Source organism: Mastomys coucha, unplaced genomic scaffold, assembly GCF_008632895.1.
Source record: "Mastomys coucha isolate ucsf_1 unplaced genomic scaffold, UCSF_Mcou_1 pScaffold7, whole genome shotgun sequence".
Taxonomy (NCBI): domain Eukaryota; kingdom Metazoa; phylum Chordata; class Mammalia; order Rodentia; family Muridae; genus Mastomys; species Mastomys coucha.
Window position 1 is genome coordinate 66,047,417 of NW_022196913.1, and position 18,839 is coordinate 66,066,255.

Consider the following 18,839-nt stretch of genomic DNA (forward strand, 5'->3'; position numbering starts at 1 on the left):
GCCCAACAAAGCCATCCTCTGCTACATATGCAGCTAGAGCCATGGGTCCCTACATGTGTACTCTTTGGTTGGTAGTTTAGCCCCTGTGAGCTCTAGTAGGTCTGGATGGTTGATATTGTCGATCTTCCTATGGGGTTGCAAATCCCTTCAGCTCCTTCAGACCTTTCTCTAATTTCTCCACTGGGGACTCCATGCTAAGTACAATGTTTGGGCTGCAAGCATCCACCTTTGTCAGGCTCTGACAGAGTATCTCATTAGCTAGCTATCTTAGGCTCCTGTCAGCAAGCACTTATTAGCATCGACAATATTGTCTGGGTTTGATTTCTATATATGGGATGGATCCCCAGGTGGGAAAGTCTCTGGATTGTCTTTCATTAAGTCTCTGCTCCACACTTTGTTTTCATATTTCTTTTACACAATAGTTTTATGTTAAAAATTTGAGATGAGTGGGTGGCTCCACCCCCAACTGTGGGCCTTTCCTTACCGCTGGATATGGTCTCTACAAGTTCTCCTTCCCCTTTGTTAGGCATTTCAATTAATCTCATCCCTGTTGTGTCCTGGGAGCCACTTGCTTTCCTGGTATCTCTGAATTTCTTGTGGCTACCCCCAGTTCCCCATTCACCCATTTCTACACATCTCTGTTCAAATTCCTGACCCTCTGTATATTAGCTCCATCCCTTCTCCTACCTGATCCTCCCCCTTTTTCCCTCTCCCTCTCTTCTCTTCCTCCCAAGTCCCTCTACCTCCCATGAGTATTTTGTACCACCTTCTAAGAAGGACTGAAGCATCCATATTTTGGTCTTCTTTCTTCTTGAGCTTCATATGATCTATGAATTTTATGTTGGGTATTCTGAGCTTTTGGGCTAATATCTACTTATCAGTGAGTGCATATCATGTGTGTTCTTTTGTGACTGGGTTACCTCATTCAGGATGATATTTTCAAGTTCCATTCATTTGTCTAAGAATAACCCTATTGAAATGGTGTATAGAGCTAAACAAAGAATTCTCAACTGAAGAATATTAAATAGCCAAGAAGCAGCTAAAGAAATGTTCAATATCCTTAGTCATCAGGGAAATGAAAATCAAAACAACCCTGAGATTCCACCTCACAGCAGTTAGAATGGCTAAGATCAGAAACTCAAGTGACAGCAGATGCTAGCTAGGATGTGGAGAAAAAGGAGCACTCCTCCATTGTTAGTGGGATTATAAGCTGGTACAACCACTCTGGAAATCAGTCTGGTGGTTCCTCAGAAAATTTGACATATTACTACCTGAAGACCCAACTATAACTCTTCTGGGCACATCCGAAAAGATGCTCCAAACTATCAGAAGGATACATGCTTCACTGTGTTCACAGCAGCATTATTTATAATAGCAAGAAGGTGGAAAGAACCCAGATGTCCCTCAACAGAGGAATTGATGCAGAAAATGTGATACATTTATGCAATGGAGTACCACTCATCTATTAAAAAAAAATGACTTCATGAAATTCTTAGACAAATGGATGGAACTAGAACATATGATTCTGATTGAGGTAACCCAGTCACAAAAGAACACACATGGTATATGCTTACTGATATTAGTCCAAACGTTTGGAATATCCAAGATAAAATTCACAGACCACATAAAGCTCAGGAAGAAGGAAGACCAAAGTGTGTATGCTTCAGTTCTTATTAGAAGGGGGAACAAAATACTCATGGTAAGAAATACGGAGACAAAGTGTGGAGCAGAAACTGAAGGAAAGGCGATTCAGAAACTGCCTCTCCTGGAGATCCATCCCATTTACAGACACCAAACCAAGACACTATTGTGATGCCAAGAAGTGCTTGCTGACAGGAGTCTGATATAGCTATCTAATGACAGGGTCTGCCAGAGCCTGAGAAATACAGAAGTGGATGCTCTCAGCAAACCATTGGACTGAGTATGGTGTCTCCAATGGTGGGGTTAGAGAAAAGGCTGGAATAGCTGAAGAGGTTTTCAGCCCCATAGGAAGATCAACAATATCAACCAAGCAGAACCCTCCAGAGCTCCCAGGGCCTGTACAACCAACCAAAGAGTACACATATAGGGATTCAATGCTCCAGCTGCATATGCAGGAGAGGATGGCCTTGTCAGGCATCAATGGGAAGAGAGGCCCTTGGTCTTGTGAAGGCTCGATTCCCCAGTGTAGATGAATGCCAAGGTGGTAAGATGGGAGTGGGTGTCTGGTTGTGAAGCACCCTCATAGAAGTGGGGTTAAGGGCTATGGAATAGAGGGTTTGTGAAGGGGAAACTGGGAAGGTGGATATCATTCAAAATGTAAATAAATAAAATACCCAATTAAAAATCTTATATTGGACCCCTGCAGAAAAAAAAAGCACAACTGCCAAATGTGCTAATAAAGTGTCTACTTCCTATTAGTAAAAAACAAACAAAAAACAACAATAAAAAAAAACCAAACAAACAAAAAACAAAAATGGAGAGTCACAGCTCAGCATTATGCACTGGAGGAATGCATGATGCCAAGGCACTGCACAAATGAGCCAAGAATTGAAACTGGACAAAATTATGTCAGTTAAACATGTTAAATCCAGAAATTATTAAATAATCTTTCAGATCCAGGTTTCTGACAGGTAAACAGAACCCTAACAGTGGATCTACCCACAACCTTATGAACACCAGGATAACATTCACTCTTAAGTTTATAAGCAATTGCAAGTATGGCAACAAAAAGTCATTTTAAAAAAAGAGAAAGGTCCTTGGGATTATATTTGCATTTTATTTTTTAAAGAGTTTTATTTTCACAATCAGAAAAACTGAAATTTTCTGCAGGAATAATAAACATACATTAGTTAGAGCATCAGTGGTCACAATGTCAAGATAGTTGAAGGGTCCTAGAATTCACGTTACAATGTAGCTTTTCAGGAACACAATCTTGAATATACCAAACAAAAGCTGACCAAGTAGATAGCCCTCCACTAGAAATGCTCTCTTCTGCCAAATGCTTCCTTGTGGCCATCTGTCTGCTCAAATAGTAGGGTAGTGAGCATATGAAGCAATTCCACAATGGTTGTTCTTGTCTTTGGAGATCTTCATGTATCCTCTGATGCCCCATTGTTTACCCCAGCTGGAAAAAAAATTGTTTTCCATTTAGTAGAAAAATAACTGCTCCTTGGATTTATTTTGATAATTGATAAGTGAGCAACTTAACAGTTATATAAGAAAAAGCAAATGGTCTACTCCTGGGTTCTAAGAGGCACCTCACAAGGACTGGAACAAAACATCAGAGAATGGGCAGACTGCCTATCTAGCAATTCATAGTTCAGAATTAACAATTTTGTCATAGTTTAGAAAAACTATGGCACAGACATGATATCAACAGCCAAAACACAGGTGATGGAATTTGAATGTTAGGATTGCACAGTGTGAGTAGGTTGTGAACGCTATAGGAAACTTCAGAGTATAAGGACTGAAGATAAATTCAAAGCCACGATAAAGTGAAACTGACAATTTGTTGTATATGTAACTCAAGTTCTCAGGACATGTTGACAAGACATACATGGACCAAGCTGGGTAGCCAAATCATTCAGTGAACTCCTAGATCAGTGAGAAACACTGCCACAATTTTGATGTTAGATAATTATTGAGAAAATGATGTTAACATTAGACCTCTACACATATACACTTGCACACTCATGTATGCATAGACATGTAAACATTTACACATGTACCCATACTTCTCACATATACACAAGAAAACAAGAACAACTATTCTTCAACTGAAATGAAACAAAGTTTTTTTAGGCTGTGTATCCAATTACTGACTTGCAACAGGAAAATTGCTTCAATAATCCCCTAAAATATTAGCCTGTGTTTTTAACCATTGAACTATCTCTCTATGTCTTGGAACTTCAAATATACAATTTTGGCAATTTATACCTGTTCTTGATCAGCCAGTAATGATTACCATCTGACTCATTTCCCACAAATCCATAACCAACCACGAGAACTCCATGAGTCACAGAATTACTGCTACAATTTGGCTCATAATAAATACCTGAGAAATGAAATGAAAGGTGATTGATATAAGGTGCACAGATTACATAACAGTGAGCACTGTCACCAACACTTTTCAAAGGAGAAATTTTCAAAAATCATTTAATGACACAAACTACAATCAAAATACAGAGCTGGATGAATTGTTACCAAAAACATAGATATAAAACAGAAAGCTAAAGAAATTCTAATTAGTATATATTTGTTGAAAAACACTTGTCTATGTGTTTATGATATAAATCCTTGGAATTTGTGGGTTGGTTTTTGTTGTTGTTATCAGAATCTCATGCCATGTTTAACTTGCAGAAGGTAAATTATTTACTTCAAGAGGCTCTGTTATACTTAGATTTCAGATAATCAGTTTCTATTGATAACTAAAATATCTATCAAATGGAGGAAAATTTAAATTTAGCTAAACAATAAGTTTTATGAATTTAACAGGCTAAACTGCATGTAGAGTCATATCAGGGGAACTATGAAGAAGAATAAAATTCAGAAACCCAAATATTTACATCACATTTATACATAAGTAACAATCCATAAATATATTTTAACATAGGGATATCACTAGCTTTCTCTTATACAGAAGTAAACATTCATACCTCCCTTATAGTTCTTGAAAGACGCATGTGAAGCATCAATTCCAGCAGAGATGGGCCCAATAGTTGCTACAGCCACCATTAGGATATCTTCACTTTGGGGGAGGGACACAAATCCTGTGATTTCAGCAGATGAATTCTTTGGATTATACCTGCATGGTCCATCCTTTAAAAGATGAGTAAGAGACTCAGTTACCTTCACTCACCTACTGGGGAACAAGAATCAGAACCACAGCACTTTGTACTTTGAAGCTGAACACACTTAATGTCTAAGCAGCAATAAATAATCCCAGGAAATGGCATGCTACTGAGAGATTCAGAACTGAAAATTAGTTTGCAAATCTTCAATGACAATGAATTGGTCTTCCTATCTATAAGAAATTTTAATGGTTAAAAAAAAACTACATTATATGTATAGTAGTTTGCGTATTATTCATGTTCATAGAAGAAGTAGAGCTGCACCGAAATAATTTCATCAGAAAGCTATAAAAGTATTGAAAAAGTAATGACAGATTTAATGATATACAGAATAATTCTATCAAATAATTTGTACTTTGAAAGTGGTGGATTATCTCTACAATCTTCCCACACTCCAAGCTGAGTTTAAGTGACAGCATAGGATGTCCACTTACTTTCCCTTCATATGGATATGATGCCTCAGACTCCAGACCACCATTGTGCAAAACATACTGGAAGGCATTGTATGTATCACCCCCAAGACAACCATTGTTGCCTTGAGGTTTAGAACAGTCCACCAAGTTCTGCACACTCAGAGGGGTGAGTTTGCCAGTTTGCCAGATTGCCTGTGCTTCTATGGCGCCTGTCACAGCAAATGCCCAACAAGCATTGCAGTCGCCCTGAATAGGGAAGAAAGAATTGTCATAGGTAAATAACAACCTGGCAATGAGTTAGAAAACTTATTACTTTATGAAAATTATTTAATGTCAACTGATAGATCCCTAGGAAATATCAGTCTCCTAAGAGACATCACTACTAGTAGTTTGCTCACGACCTAGTCAAGGCCAGACACATGAACCTTTGAACGGGTCTATTTGTTTTGTCAGTTTTTAGGGGCAATGAAAGGGTGTATAGTCCCACAGAAAGATGGGTGGACACTCATAGAGAATATATTTGGTATATTTCTAGGATTGATATACATTTAAAACATATGAAGCATTCAAAGAAGAAAAACTATTATTAAAAAAAATGAACTGCATATCACTCCATACTTAATGTATACACAAAACACCAACTCTTTTACCTTTTCAACATGGTTTAAGAAGATGGGAATGTGACACTGTCATACCTGTCTCCTCACAGGAGTCACATAGCCTTTCTTTCTCCAATTGACATATTTGGGGAGACTACTACCAACTGCACGTTTCATGATACTTTTCCCCTCTCTGTGAGTCAGAACTGGAAATTCAACCATCATTTTCTTGAATTCTTCATCAGTCTTCAAGGAAAAGTACATAAATAGTTATTTTAAAAAAACATGTTGTAAAGTACTAATGAGAACACAATATGAAGCAATCCATGTCATACTCACCATGTCACCAAATTCATTTATTTCCATGGTGAAGCCATTCTTACCCAGGCCATTCTCCCCATTGTGCAATTTGATTATTTTCAGGTTTTCTTCCCAAACCAATCTCCTCAGTTCTTCTTCCTCCTAGAAATGAATGTAACAAACATGACTTTTTTCTGATTAAACTCCTTCACAATCTGACCTTGTGTACATGCTAGTGCAGGTGAAGAGAGGCCATGGAGAGGGATCCAGAACACTATATCCAGACATTTACCAAAGGGAATCTGGCCACCCTGTGCTCACAGTGATTGTGATTAGATAAGCTCTTAGTTGTGATAGTGTGGGGGATGGATCTGTGACCTCTAATATGCTTTGCCACTTTCAACAGCAATTTCAGTTCACTCTTAGGCCCTTCTAGACAGTTTCCAGGTTACCAACCAGGCTATATGATTTATTATATTTCATCTTCCATGCTTTCCATTCAGTATCCAAATGGGGATCAAGTACTGGAGCACCTGAGGCCACTCCCAAATACAGGAAGGCTATGAAGACAACAGCAGTCATGTCTCAAGTACCTAGAGAGGGGAGAAAAATTAAGATATGGCTACACAAACACTTTTAAAATGTATTTTTATATTTTTTCTGCAAAATGAAGTCATGCATCATTGGTAAAATTCTTTGAACTATACTTCCAAACACATTTCCAAGATCATGGAAAAGGTTAAGGATGTGTTTGAACTAAATCATGCACAGGTGGTTATGAGATTCAATGAAAACTGAGGAGCTCATGGCCAGAATTCTCTCAATGGGAATTCAGATATATTATATCATATTATTTCAGAAAGATCTACTTAAAAAGTGAGATTCAGACGCTAAAAAATAACTAAATAAATGAAAGAAAGTAAAATAGTAACAACAGCCATAACAACAATCCATGTACTTAGGAAATCGCTGACTCATGATTTCTACCCAGCAAAACTTCTATCATGTGATATTAGATCCTAGTTTTTGCAGTGATGTCAAAGTTCAAGGCACACATTATATCTCCTCCTTATCTACAACATGTATTGAGCTTGTCTTGAACTCTTGTTGCTTAAATGAAAATTTTATGATATCTTCTATAAGGATATGGGAAAAATCACAGGAACTATTCCTTCTGTCTTATACTTGGGATTATACAGCCAAACTCCCCACTCAGTACCTCAGTGAGAATGGTGTCATATGGAAAATCATAGAAGCTGGACAGTAGTGCCAAACAATTTTAATCTCAGCACTCCAGGGAGGCAGATCTCTGTCAGTTTGAGGTCAGCCTGATCTACAAAGTTATTTCCAGCACATCCAGGGCTAAACAAAGAAGCCTTGTCTCAGGAAGAAAGAAAGAAAGAAAGAAAGAAAGATAGAAAGAAAGAAAGAAAGAAAGAAAGAAAGAAAGAAAGAAAAGGAAGAAAGAAAGGAAGGAAGGAAGGAAGGAAGGAAGGAAGGAAGGAAGGAAGGAAGAGGAAATGGAAGGGAACAGAGGAAAAGTGAAGGAAAGGAAAGGAAAGGAAAGGAAAGGAAAAGAAAGGAAAGGAAAAGTCATAGGAAGCCAGAAGCAAGAGTACAGGTAGAATACAATAGAAAACCCCTCTTGGTAAGTCATACTTAGAACTTTCTGGGTCACTAAAGCAACACTCCCTATATAACCTAATAGGGACATGCCAATACTACTATATCTACACATGTCAGATAAAAGCAGAAGTACCCAGGTGTTTTTTAGGGGGTGACAATGATAGTTACTGGTGTACATTACACCTCTTGTTACTCCCTGTGGGCACACCTAGTTTTGCACTTAATGGGATCATATACCAACCTGGAGCCAGGGGATAAAAATATTGGATTCTCCATCACCTCCTCCACTCCTTCCCCTCCACCTACACATAGTATGTCTGCTGAGGCTCAGAATATATTTTCTTTCTTGGGGATCTGCCTGATTCCCAGTTGGGTCCTTCAAGTCTCCCCTCTAGGGCCAGTTCAAGTTCTGCCTTGGTAGGGTCATGGTCTTACCTCTGGTGACTGCTGCTGCCTCAATCCACTCTACAGACACAACTCTTCAAAGTTGCTGAAGTCTCTGGATCTAGCAACACCTCTTTCAGGCTTTATATCCCAAATATCTAAACAGTTGGCCCCACCCCTCAACTCCGACCTCTTTTTGATTGGCTGTGTTGGTGACTGGATTAAGCCTCCAGGCACTGCTACCTCAGGCTCTTTCTGAGATATAATCTCAGACTATCTCTGGAGTAAGTGAGAGCTTCCTCTGTGGAATTTGAAACATTATTTTGTTAACCTTGTCTGAGAAATTAGACAGCCTATACTGTAGACTTTGCAAGAGGTTATACCTGATATTTTGCCTGCTGGTTATATTTTCTAGTATAGCTGAACTGTATTTTACTCTACACTTTAGAATCAGGGGTTTGGCTACTTTGCTTGGTTTGGCTTAGTGAGTAATTCTATTTTGTGGTTAGTTCACTACTATGGTTGGATCCTGTGTGAATACAGACACTCGGATATTCTGTTTCCCTGTTTCAGGGTGGAACTCAGCTGGACCTCATTAGAATCATTAGTAGACAGTGATTCAAAGAGAAAAGTGAAGTTTAAGGCAAAATTCTAAAACAAAAAGAGAATGATCTGCTGTTAGGGATCTCTTGAAATTCTCTGCTTTTCTCTTGGAAAGTAAATTGAGCTGCCATCTAAAGACACCAGTTAACTAGCACTCTTCATTGTGGTAACACAAGCTTCAACTGGAAATTTCTATATTTACAGTTTTCAGGATACATCTTGGACATTATAGAGATACGACATTGTTTTCCAACCAGCACCAGGACATATTTAAAAGGATTTACACTTCAGGTAGCTCTGAACACTAAATACTAATCACATATAGTCTCTCCTCTTACCTTGGCATACAATCACCCCCCCTTTTTCCTTTGTGGAAATATTTGGCTAGTGCTTTCGGTTGAATATTTTTCCTAACACAAATCCTGAAGGAAGATACTGTGTTTTCACCAGTATTGAGATGAGGAACAATTAAGAGGTACATTATCTAAAATAACAGCTATAATATTTTTCTAATATTCTCTGATTGTATCAAATCATATGGCAAAGAGGTACAATGCTTTATTTGTTAATTGAATTTTTTTTCATTTTCTGGCTTCCTCAGGTCAGGGAAGAAATATATGATACATGTGGACCCTTTAACCTATTCTTCCTAATGTCCATAAAAGCCAAGACTAACTGAGAAGTTACTAAATGTAGTAGAAACAGAATATTTTATGATGGTCAAAAAGATTATTTTACAGAATTAAAAAAAAAATCATGCCGGGCGGTGGTGGCGCACGCCTTTAATCCCAGCACTTGGGAGGCAGAGGCAGGCGGATTTCTGAGTTCGAGGCCAGCCTGGTCTCCAGAGTGAGTTCCAGGACAGCCAGGGCTATACAGAGAAACCCTGTCTCGAAAAAAACCAAAAAAAAAAAAATCACATCGTGGCATCAGCTTTACTGTATTGTTATTAGCCCTGAACACTATGGTTAGCTCATTTCACTGTTCAGACTTTCTCTTTACTTTGTTTTTATTTATTCACTCTACATCCAGATCGCAGCTCCTCTTCTTTCTTTCCTCCCAGTCCCACCATCACAAATCACTCTTCCCATTATTCTCTCCCCTTCAATGAGGAGAATGGAAATTTTTTTTTATTCACATTGCCTCTCAATGACAGCCCCTCCCTCCTCTCATCCCAATCCAACCTTACAAATCCCTTCCCGCATTGGCCCCTCCTCTTCCCCTCAGAGAATGGGAGACCTACCTTGACTACCACCCCACCTGGGACATCTAGTCCCAACAAGGATAACCACATTCTATCTCACTGTGGCCAAACCAGGCAGTCCAGGGAGTGGGGGATCCAATGGCAGGAGACAGAGACTGAGACAGCACAAGCTCCACTTGTTAGGCGACTCACATGAAGATCAAACAGTACTTTTGCTACAGATAGGTAGAGGGTCTACCTTCAACTCCTGCATGGCATGTGCCCTGGTTGATGGTCCAGGCTCTATTAGGCCCCATGATTCCAGGTTACTTGGCTCTGTGAGACTTTTATGGTGTCCTTGATCCTTCTGATTTGTTCATGTCTATTCTACACTCTTCTACAAGACTCCCTAGGCTCTTTCTGGTGTTTGGCTATGTATCTGCCTTCCTCTGATCCTGGATGAAGCTTCTCAGGATACAGTAATGCTACATTCCTATTTATTTTTAATTCATTTTGTTTTCTTCCTTTCTTCCCTCCCTCCCTCTCTTTCTCCCTCTTTCCTATCTTCTTTTCTTTTCTTTCTTGGCCTTTTTCTTTTCTTTTATATTCTTTCTTTTTTCTTTTTTCTTTCATTCTTCTTTCCTTATTCTTTTCTCAGTCTCCTCTCCCTTTTCCCCTCCTAGTCCCTACCTCTCCTCCATCTCAAATCCACTCCACCTCAGTCTCCTTTAAGAAAAGAGGAAGCCACCGAGGAATATCAAAAGAACATGGCATAGCACACAATAAGACCAGGCACATATCCTTATATCCAACCTGGAAGAGTCAAGCCGCTGGGAGGCAAATGGGTCCCCAAAGCAGGGTATATGTCAAAGACATCCCTATTCTCATGTATAGGTGTCCTACAAGAGTATCTAGCTACACAACCATAACATATATCCAGAGGACCTAGGTCAGACCCACACAGGCACCCTGTTTGTTGTTTAGTCTCTGTGAACCCTGATCAACACTGCTTACTTGATTTTGTGGGTTTCTTTTTGGTGTCACTGACCCTCTGGCACCCACAAGTTCCACAAAAGGAACTTCTGCAGGATTCCCTGAGATTTGCCTAGTGTTTGACTGAGAGTTTCTGCATCTGTTCCTGTCAAATGCTGGATGAAACCTCTCTGATGATTATTGCACTAATCTATTGTCAGTGAGTATAACAGAATTATCATTAGAAACCATTCCATTGATTAGTTTTGCAAGTTGTGTTTTGGTCTATAATTTTTTAATCATTTTCCCCAGCTTCAATGTCTCCCAGATGCCCTTCACCCTACCTGCTCCATGTGATTTTTTTATCTCTCAAAAGAGAAAATAGGCATTAGCAAACATAATATTACATTGGTGTTCACAGCTCCTCCCAAGAATGAGACCTGCCTTGGAATGTGTGTGAAATTCCCAGTGTCACATCTTCAGAGAATTCTTATTGTCCCTCTCCAGACAGTTATCATGTGCAAATGGCTTCTTCACTACTGGTAAGGTATTGTACTCATCCCTTTGTTTGGTGTTGAAATTTCATTTTGCTTGAGTTCTGTTATGTCTGAGCATATGTATATATGTATACCAACCCAGCTGTGGCTGAAAAATGTTCTTTCCTTAAAATCATTTATCATCTCCAGTTCTGACAACCTTTCCATTCCCACTTCCACATAAATCCCTGAGTGTAGAAGGAAGTCTTGTGACAAAGACATCCTATTCTAAACCAAGCATTCCAGAATACTCCCGTCTCTTTATGTTGTCCAGCTGTATGTCACTGTGTTAATTGCCAGCAATTAGTTTCTCCATAGCAAGAAGCTCGCAAAGCAAAGATTGAGCACCAAACTAGTCTATGGGTATGACATTATGTTCCCAGGAATCTTCTATTGCTATGCTCTTTTAGCAAAATAATAGCAATAAGTTTTCTCCTGGGCTAGTGACTGACCTTGCCTAAATCTTTCTTATTAACAATGTTAGGTATGGGATCCATCTCACAGAATAATCCTTTCATTAATTAAAATGTAGTTAGTTACTATCCTAACAGTTGTGAAACTATTCCTCCAGTAGTTGTATCTTATAGGGAGGTTAACCTTGTATCTTTCAGATTTTGTATCAGAATGATGCTAATGCTGACTTCCTCCTCAGGCAGCATGCAGAACACTTTCTACCATTATGAGCACTATAGCAGTAGCAAGGACGTTTCCAATGGAAAACCAAAAGTCCCCAAATTCTACACCATAAGCTATGTGTTTATGAACAAAGCCATATGCTGACAAATACCCAAAGATATGTGAACCACTCTTAGTATTAGGGTATTTATTTGAGTACCTGTGATATGTATTCACAGTATCATATCCCTCATTATATGTTCCCTCCATTTATTTTTTATGAATTTATTTTCAGATATTTCTACTGTAGTTGGTTTTCATATGGCTTTTCAGAGGCTTTTAGGGTAAGATGTTCCTCTACATATTCCTTTCTCTGTCCGCAGTAGAGGATGTTTAAGCCAGAGAAACCAATATACTATTATGTCCACAAGCAATTGAAATGTGTATTTTTTCAAAATAAGTATCTACACATTAATACATGGCCATATTCAATCTAGAATTCCAAGTTTCTGTTAGCTCTGTTCACATCCTTATATCATCTCTTTTCTAACCACATATCTGACAAAACAAGGGAATACAAACCATAATTATTTTCATCTGAGCACCATTCATATATCTGATCAGGATCCTTCCCATCCATGTGCCAGGTTAAATATTCTCAACTTTACTTGTTTGCAGAAAGTTACTATACATCTCATTAGTCCAAATCCCTACAGGCCAGATACTTCTGTTTCTCTATAATATTATACATCTATGGAGCACCAATATTCTCCTTATATAGGTTTATGCAACAGCAAGACCCCAGTTTCAGTGTAAGTCATCCCTGTGTGTACTTAAGTGCTGCTTAATAAAGTCTTCCTGGTTATGGTTCAGGGGAGATCTCAGAATAATTTTCTTGTACAGAGCAGCTTATTTTGACATACTTTGAATGTTCCACCAGGAAGTCAGACATCTTCATGAAATGGACATGACATTATTTCAGAGACGTAGATTCTCACGCCAGATGGCATGGAAAAAGAGTCTTCTCTCTTGTAAATGTGAGCTTCTAGAGACTGTCAGGCAAATAATGAAGATTAGGGATGAGGATAATGGATCTATGGCTCAGTTTCCATTTCTAATCGTTGCATATAGAAGCTACATTCATGCTATTGTCTCTCATAAGAAAGTTAGATGGTAGTCCCTCCATATATAACCTTTACTACTGTGAACACATTCATGTCATCTGTCATTAGGATGCTGGTATTAATGAACTAAGCCAGGAGCTTTTAACTCCCAGAATGAACAAGAGAGTTTTTAGGACTTTAAAGAAGTTATCAGTAGGCATTAATTATAGTTAGAGGGCTAGAATGCTTGGAGACCATCAGTGTTTAAAGCTACACCTGCATCTCACTCTATAGCTTGCATCAACCCATTTCAGTCTGGGGGGCTCCTCAGCAGAAGTCACCTTAGTGATCTTGCATGAGGCAATTACAATGAAACCTAGCTTAGAAAGACCTGTGTTCATCACACTGTATCCCAGTGACCAATGATTCTGGACTTTGTGTCAGTTACTCTCTGACCACTAAGATACTATCAGGAGGAAAGAATCAACAGGAACAGAAAGAAGCCTTGGGCCAAAACAGTCTACCCTTCCTGAGTTATATCTACCCAACTTCCCCTTGATGACATGACACAGACTTATATCCTCATTCTCTCTCACATCTCTACCTTCCCTACATATTTTCATATCTATATCAGTGAAACGTCCTGTGTTTGTTAAAAATCACACAAAGAGAATATACTCAGTAGAGTTATACCCTCTATATAATATTTGCTCATGAAGAAGCCACAAAGAAAATCCTCCACATTCTAAACCACTGACCAAGCTTCAGGGGCATCCTTGATTAAAGCACTACAACACAGAAACCCTAGCCACAAGAGGGCATTTCATCTATAAGGGCCAACAAGTTGTTCTTTCACACCAAGGTTAATGCTTAGGCAGCAAAATGACACTACTTTCTTTGCTAAGTGGTCAGGGGTTGCCATTTGCTAGCCATTTAGGATGTCCACATTAGACTTCTCCCAAGAATATATATGGGTTGTCATAACAACAATCTTCATTATATCATGTTAATATAAATGGACACCTCACCAAGATAAGAAGAATTGTACAGAAATGGTACAGGATCCACTGGGGAGTCTTCTCCAGCAAAGACATGTTGGAAGCTTGCATGCTTGACCCACATCTACTACAAAGTCATTTATCTGTGGCAAGCTGGGTGATGGCACTGAGGAAGGTTCAAAAGATCTTTGTTAGGTTTGTCTATGGCTAACATGCCGGCCTCTGTGGGTCCAGCTACAGTGCTGAAAGTTCAGTGCTCACAGGGTCCCATGCACTCTTGCTACATGTATTGAGATCACAGAAATAAGATCCTACATACCAAGATACAATTATTTTTAGCATTTAATTAGAGAGTAACTTTGAAGAAATCCTTCAATATTATAAATTTTGTTGATATATGAACAGTATTGTTTATTTTCCTTTTTATACATACCCTTGGTATTTAAGAAAGTTAGAGTTTTGTGAATTTTAGTTATGTATTTCAACACTTTTCTGGAAGCCTTTATCAGGTCTAAGTAATTTTGTGGAATTGTTTGAGTTATTATTATTATTATTATTATTATTATTATTATTATTATTATTATTACAATGGCTGCTAAGAGGACTTGTTTAACTTCTTGCTTTTATCCATTTTCTTTCTTCCTTTTGTCTTATTGCACTCCCTAAGACTTCAACCACTATGTTAAAAAGGAGAAGAAAACATGTTTACCAATGTCTTCTTCCTGTACTTAGGGAGACTCATTCAATATATCCTCTTTAAGATTTTCCTTCTCTCTACTCCTCCTTTCTCTACCCATATCCCTGTCCATCCAGACCCACTGCCTTTCTGTTTCTTTTTGAAAATAAACTGGCCTCTAAGGAATGCCAAAATAATAATAATAATAATAATAATAATAAAACAAACTCAAAAGATTAAAAATAGAGAAATAAGCGGGCAGTGGTGGTGATTGCCTTTAATCCCAGCACTTGGGAGGCAGAGGCAGTTGAATTTCTGAGTTCGAGGTCAGCCTGGTCTACAGAGTGAGTTCCAGGACAGCCAGGGCTATACAGAGAAACCCTGTCTTGAGAAAACCAAAAAAAAAAAAAAAAAAAAAAAAAAAAAAGATAAATAAGAACAAAAGAAACAAAAGGAAAAGGGGTCAAGATAAGACATAGGAAGCCTATTCTTGAATTAGGGGAAGAATTGAAGAAGCTGGAAGGGAGAGTAACTCTATAGGAAGATCAGTAATCTTCAACTAATCCATACCTTAGGGAGCTCCCAGAGATGGAACAACCAACCAGGAACAAGTAATTCATTTTTTAACACCTAAGAAAAACTCCATTTTATAAATGTTTCTTCTTCCATCTTTTGATGAATATTTTGGTTAATTCAAATGTATGAAACAGTAAAGACCAGAGTTTAACAAGTAAGTATCTCTGTGATAGAATGAAGTGTTCTTTAGTTATATACTCCACAGTGGTATAGCTGGATCATTAGGTGTATCAATCCCCATCTTCCTGGGGTATCACTACAGCAATTTCCATAATGACAGCATGAGTTTTCTGTCCTACCCCTACCAATAATAAAGGAGTGTTCTCCTCAGTTTTCATCCTCACAAGCGTGAAAAGTCACGTTTTATTGATATTAGCTATTCTGACTGATGTAAAACTAGAATCACAAGTTAGCTGTCCTTTGCATTTCCCTGATGACTAAGGATACTGAATATTTCTTTAAGTGTTTCCCAGACATCTGGGTTTCCTTTTTGAGAATTCTGTTTATATTTACACCCTGTTTTTAAATGGAGTTAGTTGTTTTCTTGATATTCACTTTCTTAAGTTTCTTGTACATTTTAAATATCAGCCCTTTATTGAGTGTTTAGGAAGTAAAATGTTTCCCTACTCTGTAGGCTGTTGCTCTGTCTGAGTGATGATGTTTTTGTTGTCCAGAAGCTTTACATGTTCATGAGATCCTATGTATTAATTGTTGACCTTAGTACCTGTCCCAATGTCACTCTTTCATTATCACTATGGTTTGTAGTATGATTTGACGTTGGGATGGTGATACCTTCTGCAATTCTTTCATTAGTCAGGAGTGCTTTAGTTCTTCTGGGTTATTTGCCTTTCTGTATAAAGATAAAAATTCACCTTCAAAGATCTGTGAATAATTCTGTCCATATTTTTGTATGGGTTACATTCAATCTATGTATTGCTTTTGCTGGGATAACCATTTCACTATATTGATCCTACACCATCCATGAGAATGGGAGATATTTTCATCTCCTGATAATTTTCTCTAATGTCTTAATATTTTTTATCATACTTCACTTTATCATGTTTCTCTTGCTTGGTTAGATTAGTCTACATAATAGTTTATATTTTTGAAGCTATGGTGGTGGGTGTTGTTTTTGTGATTTCTTTCCTCAGACCATTTGCCATTTATATAGAAGAGAACTACTGATGCTTCTAAGTAAATTTTGTATCCTGATTCTTTGTTTAAAATGTCCATAAGCTATAGAAGTTTCTTTGCAGTAATTTAAGGGTCACTTAAAGATGATTTCTTTTTTCTTTTAAATTCTAGTGGATTTTTTTAATTAGATATTTTCTTTATTTACATGTGAATTTCTCCTTTCCCAATTTCTCCTCCAAAAAAAAAAACAAAGAAAGAAACAAACAAAAACAACAAAAACAAACCCCTGTTGCCTCCCCCTCCCCATGCCTGCCACCCCACCCTCTCCCACTTATTGGCCCTGGCATTCCCCTACACTGGGGCACAGAACCTTCACAGGGCCGAGGTCCTCTCCTCCTATTGATGATAAAATTTGCAATCCTCTACTAAACACTTGCTGCCAGAACAATCAGACCCACCATGTACAGTCCTTGGTTGGTGGTTGAGACCCTGGGAGCTCTGAGGGTACTAGTTAGTTCATATTGTTGTTCGTCCTAAGGTGCTGCAAACCCTTCAGCTCCATTGGTCCTTTCTCTAACTCCTTCATTGGGGACCCTGTACATCTACAAATGCTGGTACTTGGACCCTTTCAATTTGTATCACATTGATTACTTGAATTTTGTTATTGCTCCAGCTTTGACTATCTTGTAGGTATGGAGAGACTGGGCAACAAGATGTTGGCTATGGGCCTGCTGTAAACTGTATTTATTATATTCAAGTATGTCCTTTGTGTTACTAATCTCTCCAAGACTTTTAAAATGAATGGGGGTTGGATTTTTCTCAAAGTTCCTTACTACATCTAATGATATGATCATGTGCTTTTTATATTTCAGTTTTTTTATATGGTAGATTATACTTATTGATGAACCTTTTCTGCACATCTGGGGTCTAGCTTAGATGATCATGTGTAAGATCTTTTTTATGTGTTATTGGATTGGATTGGATTGGATTTGTAGTTGTTTCATTATTTTTATTTTCATATTTTTAAGGAAAATTGGTCCTAAAATGCTTTACTTATTGGCCTTTTATATAGCTTATATAGAATAATTTTGACCTCATGAACCAAATTGGGCAATGTATGTTTGTTGTTTTAAGACTTTAATCATTTCCTCTATTTTACTATGAGTTACAGCTCTATTTACATTGCTTATATATCTTCATTTAAGTTTGGTCAGTGATATGTATCAAGGAAATTATCTATTTTTTCAATATGGCCATGTCATGTGGTATCTGTTATTAAGTCCCTGTATTCCATTTAATTTTGATAATTTTGATTCCTTCCTCCCACCTTCTAATTAATTTGGCTAAGGGTTTGTCTTTCTTACTGATGTTTTCAAAGAACGAACTCTTTCATTTACGCTTTTGTATTGTCTTATTGTTGTTTCTACATTGGTGATTTCACCTTTAAGTTTGATTATTTCTTGACATTTTACACATTTTGTATGATTCCTTTCTTTTGTTCTAGAGCTTTCAAGATTGCAGTTGTTACTCCTAGGACATATTTCCAGTTTCTTTCTGTGGAAAGTTAATGCTGTGAATGTTCCTCTTAAAACTATCTACATTTTGTCTCATATAGTTGGCTATGTTGTGAATTTATTCTCAATTCTTGAAAATATTTGTCTTGACAACTGTTTATTCAATAGTGAGATGTTCAGTTTCCATGAGATTGTAATCATTCTGGTGTTTCTGTTGTAGTTGATATCCAGCTTTAATTAGTGGTCAAATAAGATGGAAGATATTATTTCAATTTTCTTCTATCTGTTCAGAATTACTTTGGATTCTAGAATATGGTAAGTTTTGGAGAAGGTTCCATGGAGTGTGTAAGAAAAACAAGGTGTATTTTTCTTTTTTTTATGTGTTGGAGTAAAACTTTCTGTAAATGTCTATTTGATATATTTGGTTTATGACATTATTATGTTACAGCATTTCTGTTTTTATTATTTTGGATAACCGGTCTATTGTCAAGAGTGGAACTTTGGTTTTTTTTATTTATTTTTATTAGTTATTTTCTTTATTTACATGTCATATGGTTTCTCTTTTCCCAGTTTCCCCTCCAAAAAACAAACAAACAAAAACAAGAACGAACCACTATTGCCTCCCCCCTCCCCATGCTTGTCACCCTACTCTCTCCCACTTATTGGCCCTGACATTCCCCTACACTGGGGCACATAATCTTCATGGGGCCAAGGGACTCTCCTCCCATTGATGATCAACTTTGCAATCCTCTACTATACACATGCTGCCAGAACA

The 18,839-nt window shown here is 37.8% G+C and overlaps 1 protein-coding gene across 1 annotated transcript; it reads right to left on the bottom strand.

The window, feature by feature from the left end:
- Positions 1-2,744: 2,744 nt before the first annotated feature.
- On the bottom strand, positions 2,745-8,325 carry LOC116081788 (cathepsin R). Its single transcript, XM_031358483.1, has 8 exons — positions 8,206-8,325; positions 6,601-6,737; positions 6,184-6,306; positions 5,941-6,090; positions 5,267-5,491; positions 4,638-4,800; positions 3,919-4,036; positions 2,745-3,106 (listed from the first exon to the last, which is right to left on the bottom strand). The coding sequence occupies exons 2-8, from the start codon at positions 6,724-6,726 to the stop codon at positions 3,007-3,009; spliced, it is 1,005 nt and encodes a 334-aa protein (XP_031214343.1). The 5' UTR covers positions 6,727-6,737; positions 8,206-8,325; the 3' UTR covers positions 2,745-3,006.
- Between the last annotated feature and the right edge of the window lie 10,514 nt (positions 8,326-18,839).